At 38.7% G+C, this 13,178-nt stretch overlaps 2 protein-coding genes across 5 annotated transcripts in view; one reads left to right on the forward strand and one right to left on the reverse strand.

The window, feature by feature from the left end:
• LOC122571812 (thyrotropin-releasing hormone-degrading ectoenzyme-like) overlaps positions 1–10,145 on the reverse strand; it is a 28,583-nt gene extending 18,438 nt beyond the window's left edge. For 2 of the 4 annotated variants that reach the window (XM_043735998.1, XM_043735996.1), the window contains exon 1: positions 9,568–9,804. In XM_043735998.1, coding sequence (XP_043591933.1) covers positions 9,568–9,616 — 49 coding nt within the window. In that variant the 5' untranslated portion in view covers positions 9,617–9,804. Of the gene's footprint in view, positions 1–9,567 lie in introns of all 4 variants that reach the window. The other 2 variants (XM_043735997.1, XM_043735999.1) reach the window with 2 other exon arrangements.
• Positions 10,146–12,578: 2,433 nt separating this feature from the next.
• Positions 12,579–13,176, forward strand: LOC122571817. The gene has a single exon (XM_043736011.1). The coding sequence runs from the start codon at positions 12,679–12,681 to the stop codon at positions 13,153–13,155; it is 477 nt and encodes a 158-aa protein (XP_043591946.1). The 5' UTR covers positions 12,579–12,678; the 3' UTR covers positions 13,156–13,176.
• The last annotated feature ends 2 nt before the right edge of the window (positions 13,177–13,178 follow it).

The following is a 13,178-nucleotide window of genomic DNA, read 5'->3' on the forward strand; positions in this document are numbered from 1 at the left end:
ATGTACGTCAGTGTTCCCCGGTCAATGCTTCCCCATCGCAGCTGAGAAAGGCCACCGTAAGGATTTCAGTGAGGAAGAATTCCACATTATCCCGCATCCTGCTTTTAGAGGCTAGAGGGGATGTCTTTCGATGATTTCGAAGTGGAAAAGAATGGAAAATGGGTGCCGGTAGCCTTACGGATACGGATGGGTAGCGGGCGGATTTAACGACCCAAGCAGAACCTAGTTCTTCTGTTTCATTTACAATACGACCCAGATTCGGTAACTCGAGAACCTCCAAAAGATGATTGTATAGAATATGATAATTCCGTAATTAATATTTAAAACAACTCGACTTCTACAAGTGTGAAGGATAACACCGGTGATATACGTCAGTGTTCCCCGGTCAATGCTTCCCCATCGCAGCTGAGAAAGGCCACCGTAAGGATTTCAGTGAGGAAGAATTCCACATTATCCCGCATCCTGCTTTTAGAGGCTAGAGGGGATGTCTTTCGATGATTTCGAAGTGGAAAAGAATGGAAAATGGGTGCCGGTAGCCTTACGGATACGGATGGGTAGCGGACGGATTTAACGACCCAAGCAGAACCTAATTCTTCTGTTTCATTTACAATACGACCCAGATTCCGTAACTCGAGAACCTCCAAAAGATGATTGTATAGAATATGATAATTCCGTAATTAATATTTAAAACAACTCGACTTCTACAGATGTGAAAAATAACACCGATGATATATGTCAGTGTTCCTCGGTCAATGCTTCCCCATCGCAGCTGAGAAAGGCCACCGTAAGGATTTCTGTAAGGAAGAATGTCACATTATCCGGCATCCTGCTTTTAGAGGCTAGAGGGGATGTCTTTCGATGATTTCGAAGTGGAAAAGAATGGAAAATGGGTGCCGGTAGCCTTACGGATACGGATGGGTAGCGGGCGGATTTAACGACCCAAGCAGAACCTAGTTCTTCTGTTTCATTTACAATACGACCCAGATTTCGTAACTCGAGAACCTCCAAAAGATGATTGTATAGAATATGATAATTCCGTAATTAATATTTAAAACAACTCGACTTCTACAAGTGTGAAGGATAACACCGGTGATATACGTCAGTGTTCCCCGGTCAATGCTTCCCCATCGCAGCTGAGAAAGGTCACCGTAAAGGTTTTAGTGAGGAAGAATTCTACAGTATCCCGAATCCTCTCCCTAGAGACCAGAGAATGTTTTTCGATGATTTCGAAAGGGAAGACCAAGAACAATACTTGCCGTTAAACTTTATCAGCGGATTGATTTAGCGACTCAACCGGAACCCAGTTCCTTTGTTTCATTTACAATACGGCTCAAATTCTGTAACTCGAAAACCTTGTCAAAGATACCTATTGCAATACTATTTCCAACTCGGCTGTCAAGACGTCTGGTTCAACTCGAATTATTGTCACATGTCCGGATGCATTCTGGTAATTCTGTAACTAAAATTTAGAACAGCTTGACTTCTACAGGCCGAAGTTTACCTCTATAAGTCGAAATTTTATCTACGTTGCGTGTCAAGATATGAGAGACCAATCGTCCTATGTTGCAACATTTTTTGAAAAAGTGACTGTAATTTGTTTTCGTACAGAGTTTCTCTGTGTCGAATTTTCGTTTGTTAAACTTCTTTTACTCGGAGATTTTGATAAAAACAAATTTCCTATAACTTGATTCCAGCTCTTCCGTTCGGGTTAGACTTACCGACGTTATATTTTTTTTTTTTTTATTTATTCTAGTCCGTGCCTTTCGGTTTTGGACGAACTTTCGATTTACATTTCTTACACTTATTTTGCTCCTTACATATCTACCTCTTATCTACTCTATTGTATTGCACAGTTGTATTGTATTGCCTTAGCCTATTCTTATCTCTAGTCGTTATAACCAATGTCTATAAACTCTTGCCACTTATGGCTACACCTTATGTCCTTTGGTCTCTTTCCACCTTGCTGCGCTACCTTCCCGTTCTTCTACCCCGTCTTATATTGTCTTTGCCCTTCTTTTCTCTATTATTGGTCCTAAGTCCCTTAGTCCTTCCCCAGTCTCATTCAATGTCTTTTCCATATCCTTTGCTCCTCCTGTTATTTCACATTCCTCTATCACGTGTCTCAGGTCCTCTTCTTCCCTTCCACATAGTCTGCACCTTTTTTCTCCCTCCTCTTTCCAATGATCCTTCGCTTTGGTCTCGTTTTCACATCTGAACCTTGCTATCATTTTCCTGTCCTTCCACTTCACCCTCCCTTCAAGGTACTTTGGCGTCTCCTCTTTGGTTATGTTCCTGTTGTATTTGGATTCCGTTATCATTTGCCTTTAGCCGTTCGTCCAGTATCCCTGCATAGATCTTATATGCCGTGTCCATCAGCGTTACTCCTCTGTAGCTCTTCGCTACTCTCTTGTCGCCCTTCTTGTATATCGGACATATTACCCCTTTTTTCCAATCTTCCGGTATCCCTTCTCCATTCCAGATTTTCCTTAGTAACTCCCATAACGCCTCCCCCACCTCCATCGGTGCGTACTTCCGTACCTCATTTTCTAGCCCATCCTCCGCCATTGCCTTCTTCTCTTTCAGTTTTCTTATCTGGTATATCACCTCTTCCTTCTCTATATTATCTTCCCTCTCCTTTCTTGTTTCCTCCTCCTCTCCCTGCTCCCCTGTTTTCCTGTCCTCTTTGTTTCCTGTACTCTTTTCCTTCTAGAATCTCCATAAAGTGATTCTTCCATTCTTCTTCTTATTTCTTCATCTATGCCCTTTCTTCTTCTTCTATACTTGTTTATGTACTTCCATACCTTTTGCTCTGTTCTAATCTTCCTGATCTTCTCCATTTCCTCTTCTTCGTGCCTTTCCTTTCTTTCTTTGCACCACAGTTTGAATGCCTTCTTCTCCATTAGTTCTTCTCTGCTGCATTTTCCTTTCCTGAACTTCGCCATCTTCCTTCTCGCCTCTCTTTTCCTCTCTTTCCACTCCTTGTCATACCACACTTTCTCTCCCATGCCCCATTTTCTTATCTTTACTCTCTTCTTTGATATTGCTTTGTTTACCTTGTTTTTGATTTCTGTCCACAGCTCCTCTACTGTTCTCCCCTCGTATGTCCAATCTTTGCATTCCTCCAGGTACTTTCCCCTGCTTTCCCTTGTCCACTCCCTTCTCTCCTTCTCTTCTTCTTCCCTTTCTTCGGTTCTTTGTAGTTCTGGCCCCCTTATTTCTACCTCTAGTGGCATATGGTTCGATTCTGTTCATTTTCCTACCTTCATGCCACTTATTTCTTCTGTCGCCTCCTGGTTTCCGATCACATAATCCATTACCGAGTTTCCTCTCTCCCCGAGACTTACCGACGTTATATATAATACGTATATATAAAGTACAAACGAGAACTGGGTAAAACTCCGTGTACTATAATTCAATAAAAACTCGTCAATGTATCGAGTTAGGTTTTTTATTCCGACCGCATTGTGGCAGCCTGTAACACTTGCTCAAAAAAATATCAACTAAACGAGCCCTTACGGAAAAATATATTGAAATTATAGAATACAATTTTTTCATATAACGCTTTGTTTTCTAGAAAATTAAGTTGGGACATTTTTGAAATAAAGGAATGATATTTTTTAATACGAATTTGGGCTTGCAACCGGCTAGCCAATACATTTTGCGCGTCTTTCGAATTTTATATTTTCTATCGTTGACTTTATGCGTTGTTTCCATGTGAGTTTCCGACCTACTCGTAGCCCTTGATGTTTAACACAATCAGAACGTACAACATCTATGTTGTTTAACTTTATACGCGAACTTGGTATTGGTGAAACCGCGTCGATGAAAACGTAATATAAAAGTAACGATATAAAAGTAATTTATATTTAACCCTTGCTCTTCAAATATGTGCACAGTTACTGCAAACCGTAATCGGAGATCGTCTATATCCGACACAATTTTCAGTGAATTTTCAATGAGTCTTTGAAAAAGATGTAAAGAACTTCACTTAGAGCATCTCCGAACTTTCCAAATTCTAAATGGAGATCCTTAACGTTGCCTACCCCTAGACTTTTTGGACGAGGCTCGATGAAAAATCTGCTACCTGTTTGTTTGCGAGAAAGCCATAAAATTTTCAAAATTACTTGGACGCCTGCACGTCATTCATTGCGTCTATTGGATATGTGTAATTTTATGTGCTAGCCTAGTCTAGCTGCGTAGTAATGATATTTGTATGTGAATATACGTGTGGAAGTATGTATATACACGGCGTTTCGAAAACAAAAGAACGAAAACTGTTTAGTTAACAGTCTGGTATGGAAGAAAGTGCTGAGACGCGTGCAAGTGTGTATCGATGCATATCTTTGAAATTGTTTATCAAACGTAGTATCAAAAGTGTAAATTTAGTGTTCCAGTACCATTATTAAGATCCAAAATTCTCAACAGCGTCGTTGATCAGTAATTCGCTCTTTGCGCTTGACACGAAAAGAAGGTCAGAATGCACGATACGTATCATTCGGCAGAGTCTGGTTACACAGAGCTTTAGGAACCACAATGGTTTCAAGGATTCAATTGTTTCTATTTTGTTTCTTTTTCTACGCCTCCTTCTTTGGCTCTGCTATTCATTAGCATTACAGTGCTGTTCCTGTCTGGTCCTTCTTCATTCGCTGCAAATTTCTTCCTATCTTTTGCCTTTTCGAGCACAGTATCTTCGCTGATGGAAGTTGCGTCTTCAGAATTATCGTCGCGCTGGCAAACCTCCGCATATGTAGTTTCGCCTCTCCTGGGTCTTTCTCTATCTACTCGTCTGCTTTCCAAAGGCGAGATCTCCTTTCTTTTCGATATCCAACTTGCTTCAGTTATCGGTCTGAGTGCCTACGTTCCACACTTATCCCCTTTTATCTCTCTTTTGTTCCCCTCTAAACGACGGGGAAATTTGAGTAGCAGCATTCGTAGTGTGTGTTGGGCTTCTCAGCTCCTTTGTGCAAGCCCTCCCTTTTCACAAATTTCTCCAGCCATTCCTTCGTGCTTTAGAGGTGTTTGATACTTTTCATGTTGAATTTTACGAGAGTTCTTACGGAGGAGTCTTCCAGTTTATCCTTAATCACGTTTGTATTTATCATTAACGCTCCCAGTATCTTTATTGATCCTCTTATATCGCTGGCCCGGAGTGTGAATGATTTTCCCCGTTATCCAAGGACGAGGAAGATTCCTTCATCCTTCTCTTCAATATCCAGCGATCTTCATCCTCTGATTTTTCAAACATTTTGCTCCTTACGACCAGCCTAGCAGGTTTATGTGTCCTTACTCTCTCGGTGCTAGGAGAAAGTAAGTAGACTTTGGTCGGTGGATTCGTTTTGAGAGTCCACAGTCATTTCGCTATCTTCTTGATGATTTTAAGTTCTAGTCGGACTTCGCGCCGGTTTAAACGGGCCTCTCTCTATTCTTAAACTTTTCTTAGGAATTGGAAATATTGAGACATCTTTCAAGCTTCGAGTCATCCCTTGTCTTCTGTTTCCTTCCTTCGACGGTCTACCCTGTCGGCTGCATCCTCCGGCCTCACCCCCGACGTCCGATTGCATCGAGGGACGCATTTCCTTGAACAGGACTCGATCCCATTGCACGTCCAAGAAAGCATCCAGTCACCGCACGATATAGATAGTTTTAAGCGTCCTTTATTCCCACTTTTCACCTTTTATTGTCCACTGGAGCAAACTCCATTAGTTGATAAAACCATCCAATCGTTAATCGCTTCCCAAGAAATTTTTAATTCCCAGACTGAGTCTCGTGCCGGGAGCGGAGCCAAACAAATACCTCACTCCGTTTTAAAAATGCAGATTACCTTGAAATATGTGGAAAAAATGACCAGGAGAAAACAATCTTAACACGCGCCTCTTGAAACGCTTCAACTTTGCCTTAAGGACTTTCCCCATGAAACCTCAAATAACGCAGATATTTAGGTGTTCCCATTTAAACGGTCCAGCCCGCATATTGTATATTGCATTATAATATAACATATAACACGTAATGCATAATATATAATATATAAATACATACACAAGCAAGTTTATCGACGAGAAACCTGCAAGTACATAACAAAGCCCTATAGCAAATGTGTTACGTGGAGCACTTTAGTACGAGATATTAGTGACACGAGATTAATTTGACATGTGGCACTGTAGATTAATATAACCTACGCTACAATACGTCTAAAGTGCTTGATACCCTACGTTTATCGTTTGCATCAAGTTCACTTGTTCGCTAAAGTATTGAGCAATTTTAGTTTTCTAAACTGCTGAATGTTCCATATGACCTAGTCCTAATCGTTACGACCAGGCATAAACGCGAGCATAAATCGGACGTTGTAAATTCTACAGCTGCGATTAGCAATGCTCCTCCCTCTCCCTTCGTTAGATTCCATAGTTAATCTCGTTAGCGTTGCTAATTGCACGTATCACATACTCGTAAACTTCGATTTGCGGTTCTACGAAATTCTTCGAATCGTTTAACTTGAAATGTCCTACGCTTGCTTCAACTTTCCGTTGCTTTGTTCGCCACTAATTTTCGTCTCCGCTATGATTGACCTAATTCGTGTGCTCGCTCGACACGTTGAATCGTTTCAACTAAAGGAAAATAAAAATATACCTATCAACGACGATAGCGCACGCGAAGTGGCCGAAGGTTACTAACAGTAGGATTACGTATGCGAATTGGACGTGTAGTTTTTCACGGCGATATAATACGCTGCAAGATTGTGTGACACGTTATGTCACATGGTGCGTGATCAACGTATAAACAAAACGAAACTCAAAATCTACCTAATCCACGTTCGTCTAGTCGTTTATTAAGCTATCGTATATCAGTCGTATACTAAGCAGCTCAATAAACAGCAAGAAGGTCGTAAATGGGAAAATTAATCGAAAGGAAAAATTCGCCGAAGTTGGTAATAGTCTTTATAACGAAACATAGTAATTCTGGGACAGAATTGCATCTCTGTATTTAAATCTTTCAGTTTGTTGGCAGGAATTCCTGATATTTGTATCATTGAGCGCTGGTTGGAATTATTGTTTGAAGCCAAAATTTCGCCAATATTTTTGAACGATGTTTAAGTGCGAAGGTGAAATATTAGAAAAATGTAATTGAAATGTAACAGTTACATTTGTATGTTCATACGTTTGTCCATATGTACCGCTTCTTATGTCATATGATTCTATCGTCAATTTCAAAGCAAAACGTCCATAAGAATATTGCGATTTGCTTGTCTTTGCTAATTACTACAATTATTGTACCAATGGCTATATTACAGTTTGCTTCAAATTACTATCCTAGGCTTTGATAAGGAATACTTTGACGAAGAGATTGAAATCGCGGAGGTGCATTGAAATACTTTGATACTCGATGCAAACTTAAAATCGCAATCGCACTTGCGTGCACGTGTAACGTAAATCATCGCAACTGTCGCATAATCACCGCAATCGCACGTTTCCTCTTAGAATTATACGCGACTCGTGTTACGCGTAATCCGATTGCTTCCATCGATTCACGACTTCTCCACACACGGATAAACCATTGGGATTTTCATAGAAGAAGAAATGGAAATGTACGCGATCAGCTTCGTGGAAGAAGCGAATTTTTAACCGCGCATTCACATCGGTTACGCTTCAGAGACACGAACGTCTTTGACAATCAAGCAATTACAATCGTGGAAAATAGCTATGCGGATTCTTACTAATGTTCACGACAACGGGAACGCGTTTAAGCGATCATATCTGAGGAACCCGTGCGATTTTACCTGGTATTCGTGCACGCTCGTTGGAAAGCTCGCAGCAAAGAAACAAAATAATTGTGATATAAGCTGCCATTTAAATACTAGTTATACGAATTATCTTTGGCTGTCTGAAGTAGAGAAAGCATGGGATTATTGTAATAGACAAAGAAAAGTTTAGACTTGCTGGTAATTAATAGTTCAGGAATACGCTATGAGTTTTACTAACTTCGTGCTAATTACTTTTTACTATACTGGGAACAGTCATTTATTTTGTGGTATATACTGTATCAGCGTGGTGCACAAGATATTCTGATAAAATAAATTTGGTGTCTTTATATACTGTTTATTTTATATGTAGCAGTAGTTTGAAGAAAAATGTAACGTACGTGTCAGTACGATAATTTCAATGTACGTTTAACGTGGCATTACGAGAATAGAAATTTATGAGCAAATTGATTTACGCGAAAGAGAATGTTTTAGTGAAATCATTTAGCGTGGATAGCATTTGGACTATTCGTGTTATACGTTTCAAGAAAATGCAACTTTATTCTTTCGAATGTCGTATTGTTTCAATGGAGAAGCTCCACGAGCGTAAAATTTATTTGAGCTTAGTATATTACTTTTAACTCTGTAGACAACGAGTTTAGCATTCCAACTAAATAGAATTGCACAATAAAATTGTATGAAATGTGACGCATTTCAACAAAAGGTACGAAATATATTTTTCAATCTAAAAATCCGGGATAATTATCGTGCAGTTTTATAAGCCGTTTGTTATTGTTAACGAATTTGTAAAAATCTATTAGAAACCAATAAATAGAAAACTAAATTGACTCTATTTTCACGCGTGCTCGAGGGAATATACACCTTGATACAACTGCAGTAATTTCAATTAGTTTCGTTGCAAACGGATCAAATGTTATCTTTCTTTCGAAGTTACTTTCCAAGCATATTGATTTTTATTCGACTAGAAGATTGTCACGCGTTCTTATCGGCTCGTTAACATACACGTTTATCTTCTCCCACCTTCGTTCGACTTTTCCATTCTTTAATTAATTTCAAAGTTTTCCCCTACGTATTACGCGACATCGCACAAATATTATTCAACGTTCACACGCACTTGTCGTTGCTTCTCTCTGGATTCTTAACTATCTGCTGATAGAATGTAATGACTACTATCGAGAAACGAATAAATACCAATGAAAAAGTTCCAACGATACCTGGTTAATGAGCACAAACAAGCACGTGAACACGAATTCATAACAAACCACGGTTTGAGATATATACTGTTTCATGTTCAAAATTATCAATAATTGTTGGAAGAAACTGTTGGCAATATATTTTACACGCGTTTTATCTTTCCTTATAACTAGAGTACAGGTGTTTGTGTAATTTCATACTTCCACGAACGTAATTAAAGAAATGGAATCTAAAGAGAAATTTATCTCGTCTACTAAATAGCATAGTAAGCGGCATAATTTAAATATCGTATGTATCTTTGTATGTTATATGCACTGTGTAAACTTCTGAAATATAAAATTTCGCAAAAATAGGTGAACATCCGCAATCCACACGTTGTAACTTTCCATCTAGAAATCTCCTGCGTGTCATATATTTATTGCATGCGTGATTTTATACTTTAAAACGCGAAATAATTCATCCGACATCGCAGGTACAATGCTGAATGACGAATATCTCTCGGTTGTGCTAAAGAATTGAACAGAAAACATACGCGTTTAAGGTATATTTAAGGTATCGATGGAAAGTAACGACGTGGAAATTGAATGAAACGAATTGAAAGGCAATCTTCAATCACTTACAACTTCTGCGTCCATAGTCCTGCCAACTGGAAATAGATCCTCGGCTCATGTGAACAGCTTCTGGTTTCTCTGATTTAAAAACTACCGATCGCGTGCGATAGGCAACAGATAACGAAAAGGAAATTAGTCACGTGGACGAGACACAGAGTGGAAGAAAGATCTGTGGCGAAATTTCAATTGTTCGCAAAATGACGAAGTTAAATTTGCTTGCGCGCTTCGTTCGTACAGGTGCAACGCAATTAGTCGTTCTACGTACGATGCAATACGTGAATGCTGGCCAACACTCCGAATGCACGTTGGTGCCCCCACTTTTTTCAATCGTTGCCTCGGAATCGCTCTATTCTTTCAGCCGTGTGTAATCCTTTGCTCTCCTTATCTCTCATTCCCTTGCGCTACGTCCCACGATTCTTCGATTTTTCTTCGTTTTCATTTCCTTATGCCGCGTCTTGTCTGGCTTTTTGATCTTGTCGATAAGAATTTTCAATAAGAGATCAGATTAACGAAGATAAATCGATCCTGAAGTTAGAAATCGAGATGCGTTTCATTTCCTCTATCCACTGTCTTGCATGTGTTTGTCGATATGTATAAATATTATTTACCTAGAAAAATGTTCTTAACATAGTATTCGCGATCTAACGTGGAAATTGCTATAATTTACCACGTAAAAAAATGTGTAGATTCAAAAAACAGTGTAGATAACGCAGTTGAAAGACAAGTAACTAGTGTTTATTAGCATTTACACTTCTTTTTATGGAGACAATGTTGTAATACCATTTTTTAGCATAACTATTTAGAAAAGAATATTGTAGTTCGATAGTATATAAAGTGCATATAAAGCACTTCCTAGTGAAAGAACAAAGTTCTTCGTTTTATCTTTTATATTTTTATTTATTATTATTTAGTCCGTGGCTTTCGGCTTTGGACGAAATTTCGGTTTTACATCCCTTACACTTATTTTGCTTCTTATATATCTACCTTCCCTCTTATCTACTCTATTATATTACACTCCCTTAAATTATACTATCTCTAAAAGCTAAAAGCTAATGACTAAAACTATTGCAACTTATGACTACAAACTATTGCAACTATTGGTCTTTTGCCTTTCCATGTCTTTTGGTCCTCCCGTTATCTCACAGTCTTCTATTACATGACTTCTTTTACATAATCTGCACCTTTTTTCTCCCTCTTCTTTCCAGTATTCCCTTGCTTTGGTCTCGTTTCTACATCTGAATCTAGCTAAAATTTTTCTGTTCTTCCACTTCATCCTCCCTTTTAAGTACTTTGGTATCTTCTCTTCGGCTATTTTTCTGTAATGTCTGTTATATTTGGATTCTTTAATCTGTTTGCCCCCTTTCTTCTGTTTCTTCTCAATTACGTAATTGAGTATATATAATAGCGTTACAATTTACTATCGTATTTTGATTGGTTTGTGGGTTCCGTGGAAGTTCTGATATTTGCTCCTGCATCTGCTCTTCCAGCCACAGTGTTCTCCGGTTCATATTCCCTTTTATGTCTTTCCGTGTTTGTTTTCCTGTTCCTCACCATTCTCTGTCATTTAATATGAACGACAAAACAAACTCAATATACGAAATTCCTCGTACATGGACATTTGCTTAATATCTAGTTCCTGTTTTCTATTACTCCTGCGTTACATATTCGACGTGGCAGGTTTTCTTTTATTCTGCGCCTCATCCTCGCTTCTTGTATTGTTCGTCTTAGTTTTCCGATGGCTCTTAGCTGTGCCATTATCCGTCTACCAAATAAACAAGTATTCACCTTCAGGTAATCGAGCTTTTCGAATATTTCCATGTTTTCGGGATTTTCGGATAAAGTTGAGAATTTCATATACAGTGAACCGCGAAAGTATTTAATGGATATATTATTTATGGTACTCAAAACGTTTTGAAATTTCATTAGCGCTACGATGAAACCTGATTGTTACGACTGTGCGTCAGTAAAATTTGAAACGAATCTGAAAATAGAAACGTGAGATATTCAGATCGAGTAAATATTTTGCTGATGTCCTAAAAATATTTACTTTCATTTCATGAGCATTACGTCGATAAGCTGCTACATATATTCGGTAAGACTATCTTTAACAATCGTCATACCCTTAAGATGGCTATTCATGCTATATTTTTACTATATATAATATATATGTAAGATCGTTAATCACGTGGTAATTGAGGTGATCGATTCCGAAGTCTGAAAATCGAGTTTATTGTTAAAATACTTAAATGAAATACAGGAGTAAACAACAATTAATACCAATCGATAACAGTAAACAATAAATAACAAGTTCTACCTAAAAATCGAGAATCGATTTTCAGCATTCTGAGCTACCGATCTTTCTCCGTCAATTCTCAATGTTTTAAATAATTATAGTCTTGTCTATCTCTGATGTTGTTCTCTGTCCGTCAGTTTGGGAAATGAGCGTCTCTCAAAATGGCTGTCCGTAAAACAAAGAAAGTAGTGCTGTCCGTGAAACAGAAAAAGTCCCTATCACCCTTGAATTCTAGGGAGTTTACATATATATATATTGCAAGATGAGCTAAGCTTATCGAATACGTCTTCGTGCAATTACAATGTCCGACTACCTAATAAAATATATTTAAAAAAATAACAATTCATATAATAAGAATATAAACGCAATAAAGTGTAAACCAAAGAGAAATATAACTGAGTCTCTGGTAACCCGGAGAAGGGAGAATTACGAGAAGTAAACATAAACACAGTAATATTATCAGTACAGTGTTACATTTATCCCTCGTCTTGTATTGCCCTTCTCTTCTCCATTATTGTTTTCAATTCTACTAATCCTTCTCTAGTGTCGTTTAGTATTTTTTCCATGTCTTTTATCAAAAGACTAATAATAATAACGCTAATAAGTTACTTCGTAAAACAATCCTGTCATCTTTGAAAGGCAAATCCATGCTGTTTAAAGGAGAATTGAATGTTTTTCTAACAGAAGCATTTTATCTCACAGTCGTAAGGACTAGGTAAATACCTACCATATTATCGATATAATTTATTTGTGACGTCGTATAGCACAAACACGAGCAACATTCGCACAATGTGTACGCGAGCTAGTTAAAGTCGATTGCAATAATAATGAAGACGGTTGTTCCAGATCATGGGATGTGCCGAATGAAAAGAGGCCGACGCCGAGGTCTCTCTGGCAAGTGCCTCATCCGAGGCAGCTTGAAAGTTAGAGGAAACACGTGGACAAGTGGCACGAGTGGCCTTAGCTGGCCTATAAACGCGCGAAGAAAACATACACAAAACCTGCTATCAATTCCAATTGACACCGAATCGGAAACGAACGCCAAGCCAAGACCTGAATTGCCTGCCGGCTTTTCATACATTAAACGAATATACAATGGTTTCTGGTTACAGAATCAGCGGCAGGACATTCGCAGAGATTCACAGAGCAGCTTCGTGGCATCTCAATTTCCATTGATGCTTTCGGGATTGGCCATTGACGCTGCGCATCTCATCCGTCACCGACGGGTACCGTCGCGATTAGGCCCTTTTGTGACGTCTGTTCGATGGAATTGGATAATGGACGATCACCGATTACGCGGCTAAGTGGATCTAAGCGCTTTGAATCC

This window comes from Bombus pyrosoma, linkage group LG10 (genome assembly GCF_014825855.1).
Source record: "Bombus pyrosoma isolate SC7728 linkage group LG10, ASM1482585v1, whole genome shotgun sequence".
Lineage (NCBI taxonomy): Eukaryota > Metazoa > Arthropoda > Insecta > Hymenoptera > Apidae > Bombus > Bombus pyrosoma.

What these genes read in the sequence shown, in the direction of transcription:
- LOC122571817 (XM_043736011.1), top strand. Translation starts at nt 12,679, where the DNA reads ATGAAGACGGTTGTTCCAGATCATGGGATGTGCCGAATGAAAAGAGGC.